This window comes from Fonticula alba (genome assembly GCF_000388065.1).
Source record: "Fonticula alba strain ATCC 38817 unplaced genomic scaffold supercont2.8, whole genome shotgun sequence".
NCBI lineage: Eukaryota > Rotosphaerida > Fonticulaceae > Fonticula > Fonticula alba.
Window position 1 is genome coordinate 325,998 of NW_009242978.1, and position 5,782 is coordinate 331,779.

Sequence of the window (5,782 nt, forward strand, 5' to 3'; positions counted from 1 at the left end):
GTTCGGTGGTGTGAGCATGAGAGAAGCAGAACTGGCGGAGGAAGGGCGCAAAGCAGGGGACGACGACGACGCCCACGCCGACGACGACGCCAACGACAACGACCGAGGAGCACGCACAGAGTGGATGCGCTGGTCCGAGGCATCGAAGACGTCCTCCACTGAGAAGTCCCGGGAGGAGGTGCTCCCGGAGCGGCCTCTGGCCGCAGGGGCCTCAGAGACTGGGAGGCTCATCAGTGAGGGGGCGGGGGGCGGGGGGGCGGGCGAGGTGGAATCCCAAAGGCAAAGACGAAAGGAGGAGCAGTGGCGGAGGGGCAGCGGGGGAGGAGGCGCGAGGGGGGAACGGGGGGTCAGGATGAGCAGAGCCGGGATCCCCCCGGCGCGGGGAGGGGCCTGGCCAAAAGGCGCGACGCGATCGGCGCGCCCGCGAAGCGCAGGTGCCAGCGTATTCACGTATCACGCCCCTCCGGCTCGGGGTGGTGCTTTGGGTGTGATGTGTGGCGTGATCCCGCCGCGGGCGAACATGTGCCCCACATTCCGGGCGCCAGTGCGTGAGGGGGGGGGGAGCGGCCGCCGCCGCCGCCGAGTCGACAACAGACGGCAGGCGTGCCTGCACGCAGGAGCCCCAGGCCCATCGGGGGGGGGGGGGGGGGCGGGGGGGGGGGGGCGGGGGGGCGGGGCCCCCGGGACGCGGATGCCCCCGCCAGGCCCCAATGGGCCCCCCCCCCCCCCCCCCCCCCTCGATCCGTCCCCTCAGAATCCATCCCATCCACACACAAACACACACGAGCGCGGTCCCCTGCACAGTGCCCGGGAAAACGGTCCTCTGCCGCTTTCCGGCCCACAAAATCCCCGACGCGTACTCTCCCTTCTCTCTCTCTCTCTCTCTCCCTCTGTCAGTATCTCTCCCCCTGGGCTCCTTCTGTCCATATGCCCTATTTCCCCTTCTCTCTCTCTCTCTTTCCCGCTGTGCATCCCTTGCCCTTAGTTCCCTTCCCCCCCGTTACACATTGAGCCCTGCCCGCTGTCGGGCTGTTCTTTCCCCTTTTCTTGCTTTCCTCGGCCCTCCTAAAAACCTCAGATCTAAAACCAGAAAAAAGATTTGTAAAACACAATTCCCCTTTCCCCCTTCCCTCCCTCCCTTCCCCCCCCCCCCCCCCCTCGCTCCATGCGCGAGGCCGGATGTGCACAACAGTCGCCACCGTCCTTTGCCAGGAGCCATAAAGAAAAAATAAAAAATAAAAAATATCCACATATCCCTCCCCATGCGTGTCGTGTACATGAACATACCCCACCAGTGTGAGCCGGATCATCCCCCTGGGCAGAAAATGGAACCCGCTTCGCATCAGGAGGGAAAGGAGGCGAAAGTAACGGAGAGCGAGAGCGGGGGCGCCACAGGGCCGGGATGTGACGAGGCGCTGACGGGGGGAGGGGGGGGATATTCCAGGCGGCTGTTCCTACATCTGCTTGGCCCGTGCCTCCAGCGCGCGTGGATGCGCAGGGGCGATCTAACTCCCCCCAGGGCCGGGTGAGATCGGCCTGAGCGGGACCGATCGAAGTGCTGCCCCGTTCGTTGGCAGTCGCTGGCCATGCAGTGCCCCAGGGGCCTGGAGCCAGAACGGTTCAGCACCACGCGCGCATGTGCGCCAGGCGACCCGGCTGTGGGGGGGGGGGGGGTAGCGGCAAGAGGCAGTCTCCGATGGCATCCTCGCACACGAGCGCCCATGTGCATGCGCTCATGCCGAAACACACACGCGCACACACACACCCACGCACACACACAGGCTCCACACAAGAGGCTGATCTGCCGGCCCCATGCCTGGGCCCGAGCTGGGGGTTCGCCACGCTCCTCCATCTCCTGCCCCGCCCCCGTCTGTCCTTTTTCCTCCCCCTCCCGCCCTCCTGACCCGGCCAGAAGGAAACCACACACACACCCGCACACACACACCCGCACACACACACTCGCACACACACACACTCGCACACACACACACAAACACACACACACACACACACACACACACCCTGGAACAGGTGACACCATGCTCTGCCGCACTGCTGTCCCGGATTTTAAGCCCGCCTCGGGCAGCCTCTTCGGGCAGAAGATTGCCATCGCCAGCATGTCGGCCGCCGCGCCTCCCCTGCCCGAGAAGAGCCAGCTCTTCAGTGCCAGCATCAGCCTCCTGCTGGCCGATGGTCCGGAGCTGACCCAGGTGTCCTACCAGACAGCCGCCTCGGAGGCGGACCTGGCCGACGCCGGGCGCTCGCTGGACATCGAGCTGGAGGCGGCCGCCGCGGCCGGTGGCTCGCGCTTCAAGAACGTCACCGCCGCGCGGATGAATGGCCCGGCAGCCCGGCGTGCCCCGGCCCCGATCCTTCGGCTGACGGCCCCGGGAGATGTGGTGGAGACGGTTGCCCCGGGGCTCTCGGCCTCCGGGGCCACGGACCTCTTCCTGGCGTCGGCCTCCTCCGGGCGGTACTTTCTCCTGCGCGCCAGCGACCCCTCCTGCCAGGCGGACGGGCCCGCCATGCCGGCCGAGGTCCTTTGGGAGGCGCAAATGCCGGCCAGCGGGTCCATGCTGCAGCATGGCTATTCCGGCGCCGGCAATTGGTCCGGCGTGAGTGCCGACTCGCGCAGCCTCTCCGGCTACCAGTCCGGCTCTGGCGGCCTGCGCCTGGCCCTCGGTCGCCATACCCAGCGCCAGGCCCTGGTGGTCGAGCACCGGCCTGGTGATGTGGCCAGCCCGCCGGCCGTTCTCCTGGACGCCCCCTGCTCCTCGCACCCGACGCACGTGGGCTTCCACTCTCTGCCCTCGGTGTCGGCCACCCATGACATGGTCGTCATCCTGGATGGCCCGGCTGTCAACATCTTCGACCTGCGCCAGGCCGAGCGCAACGGCTGCGCCGGCCGTGTGCATGTATGTTGTCCGCGCGCACGCACACACACACACACACACACAGCCAGCCATCGCCCCCACATGCCTATGCACATCACCATGGATGTACGGAAATAGTGCCGGGCCATGACTGACACCGTGTTCCCTCCCTCCGCCGGTGTCCCCCTCAGCTGCCCGGTGTTCGGTCCTTGTATGGCTGTGACTCGACCGCGCATGGTGGCGGCGCGCTGGCCGTCGCCGGCGATGATCGCACTGTCTACACCATCGACCCGCGCAAGTGGTCCTACGCTGCCGCCTGGCCGAACTCCCTGAAATACGAGGTCCGTACATTGGCCGGCCTGCTTGCCCGCTTGCCCGCTTTTCGCCCCCCCCCCCCTTCTGAGCAACATCGGCCGACTTGGCTGAGCCTGCCGCTGACCCGTCCCCGTGCTCCCCACCCCCAGGCCGGCCGCGTGCACTTCTCCCCCACCGCACCGATGCACGTTTACTCTGCGGGGCTCGGCGATTCCGAGGTGCGACAAATGCCTGGCGCGCCTGACCTTCGCCACGCCCTTGGGAATGGCATCACTGACAGCAGACCCTCCCCACACCTGGTCGAAAAAAAAAAACAACCCGACCCCATGTGTCCTGGCACAGCTCACCTTCTCCTCGATTGCCGGACCCCAGCGTGGCTCGCGGCCATCCACCCGTGTCGATGGTCGCTGGCTTGGTCTGGCTCAGGTGCGTCCCGCTCGGGCGGGTCCTTGCCCTCTTGTTTCATTTCCATCTTCCCCCCTCCTTCTCCCATCCTCCTCCCACACAAGTAGGCTGGGGCCCCTGGCTGACAGCGCCCTGCCACGAAGACCACCGCCCATGGAGACGACGTGGTCGTCGGCCTCACTGCTCAGGGCACACTGTACACGCTTCAGGGGGCGACCTGGGCCTTTGGCTACCAGCCGCCCACTGCCGCCACCGCTGCCACCAGCACCTCCAGCACTGCCGCCACCATGACCAACGAATAGACATGCCGGCTTGCCGTTTCCCACACACACACACACACACACACACACACACACACACACACACACCCCTCTGCCTCTTTTTCCCTCTCTTTGCCCTCCTCCCAGAGGCCCGAGACAGGAGCCGGGAGGGGCAAGGAGCGCATTCAGGACACTGGCCATATGTGCATCCCAATCGCACGATGCAGAGCCATGGCCATCCATCCCGGCAAAAGGCCCTCCCCAGCCGGCCCGTCCGGCGCCCCCATCCCGCGTGTGTAGTACCACATGTCCCGGGAACTTGGTTTTGGGTCCTTCTTCCCTGCCAGCCTGCCAGCCAGCCAGCCGGCGTGTCGTTCCCCATGCGGGAGAAGATGCGCATGGGGTAGGTTGCACCTGGCGGGGAGAGAGCTTGCCTCTGCACCTGGCGGGGAGAGAGCTTGCCTTTGCACACGGATGGGGGAAGGGTACACCCCTGGGGAAGGCGCTCCATTGAGGGGGGGGTGTATTGCTGGAAATGGCGCAGGGGGAGGGGGAACCAAGCCAGGGGGCAGGGGGGCTCAGGCGGAAAAGCCCCAAGTCCGGACAGTCCGGTCCTCGCCACAGCTGAGCAACATGCCCTGGCTCTCATTCCAGTCTACCCCGTACACGGGTGCAGCCTGGTGCGTCCGGAGGAGGCGCGGCTGAATGTCGGGCGAGACCCCGACACCGGGCCAGGCGCTCCCCCCGGGCCACAGACCCCCGGCATTGGTGGCCTGCTTGACCAGGGCGGACATGCCATGGCGGCCGGTGCTGGGCCCGCCGCCGGTGCCCAGCGCGCCGCTGCTTCCGGCGCCATTGCCGGTTCCGGTCTCCCAGAGGTGGACATTGCCATCCTCCGACCCGGATGCCAGCACCGATCGGCTGTGCGCCCAGGTGAGGCGGACGAAATGCTTGGTGGAGTTCTGCACGCCAGCCAGCCGGCGGCTCGAGTCCTACATACCACGGTCGAAGGGGAGTAGCGGCTAATGAGTGGCGAGAGGGGAGACAAATGGAGCGAGAAGAGCAGGGCGGGGGGGGGGGGATGGGGGGAAGGAGGGAGGAGGGAAGGAAGACAGCGAGGCGCCGAGGGGCGCACCGTGCGCAGGTCCCAGATCCGAATGATGCCATCACGCGAGAGGGCCGCCAGGTTGAGGGACCCCGGGCCGCCCAGCGAGACCGAGGTGATCTCGCCGAGAATGCGCGGGTCTTTGAGAACTTTGACACACCGGCCACTGCGCAGATCCCAGAACCGGATCGTCCGGTCCTTGGAGCTAGGACACAAAAAGGGAATCGGGGTCAGGGCCAGGCCGGGGGGGGGGGGGGGGCCGGGGCACGCCCGAGCGGGAAGGTGGGAACATCGGGGTGCGAGCGCGCGCTCCCTCCCGGGGGGGGGGGCAGTGTGCGATCGGCAAAGAGGCGGCCCAAGCACGCACCCACTGATGAGCAGGCTACCGGTCGGGGAGAAGGACAGCCCAGTGATGGACCCCGTGTGGCCGTAGAACTCCTGCGTGACGAGAGAGTGCCGGCCACCGGAGGCCGGGGCCGGATGGCCCGAGAGGTTCAACAGGCGGATGGTGTGGTCGTACCCGCCGACGGCCAGGTGCGTCTCGGCCGCCGGCTGGATGGCAATCGAGTACTGGTCGGCGGCCGAGACAGACCCACGCCCAACGAGGGAGGTGTGCGAATCGCCCGGATACAATCGGGGGGGCTGTGCGCCGGGGCACCGGCCACCGGGGGCATCAACCAACCCCGAGGCCACGTGCACGCTCAAAACCGGCTGCGTCGAGTCGCCGGCTGCCGACCAGAGCTAGATACCACGAGGAGCGGGCGTCAGTTGTGGCGAAGAGCGGCGAGAGAGGGGCGGGGGATGGGAGAGCATTGAGGCGGCCG

The 5,782-nt window shown here is 67.2% G+C and overlaps 2 protein-coding genes across 2 annotated transcripts; one reads left to right on the forward strand and one right to left on the reverse strand.

The window, feature by feature from the left end:
• The first annotated feature begins 1,999 nt into the window (after positions 1-1,999).
• Positions 2,000-3,920, forward strand: H696_04743 (hypothetical protein). The gene is made up of 5 exons (XM_009498606.1): positions 2,000-2,915; positions 3,065-3,214; positions 3,338-3,406; positions 3,531-3,614; positions 3,737-3,920. Exons 1-5 carry the CDS (start codon positions 2,040-2,042, stop codon positions 3,893-3,895), a joined length of 1,338 nt encoding a protein of 445 aa, XP_009496881.1. The 5' UTR covers positions 2,000-2,039; the 3' UTR covers positions 3,896-3,920.
• Positions 3,921-4,431: 511 nt separating this feature from the next.
• On the reverse strand, positions 4,432-5,771 carry H696_04744 (hypothetical protein; the record flags this gene model as incomplete). The annotated part of the gene is made up of 4 exons (XM_009498607.1): positions 4,432-4,845; positions 4,989-5,163; positions 5,326-5,686; positions 5,708-5,771. The coding sequence occupies 4 exons, from the start codon at positions 5,769-5,771 to the stop codon at positions 4,432-4,434; spliced, it is 1,014 nt and encodes a 337-aa protein (XP_009496882.1).
• Between the last annotated feature and the right edge of the window lie 11 nt (positions 5,772-5,782).

Bases quoted from the DNA above. Each gene is read 5' to 3' on its own strand.
- H696_04743 (XM_009498606.1), top strand. From the start codon at position 2,040: ATGCTCTGCCGCACTGCTGTCCCGGATTTTAAGCCCGCCTCGGGCAGC. The intron at 3,215-3,337 runs GTCCGTACATTG...CCCCACCCCCAG, and splicing joins CGAACTCCCTGAAATACGAG to GCCGGCCGCGTGCACTTCTC. The intron at 3,407-3,530 runs GTGCGACAAATG...GTCCTGGCACAG, and splicing joins CGGGGCTCGGCGATTCCGAG to CTCACCTTCTCCTCGATTGC.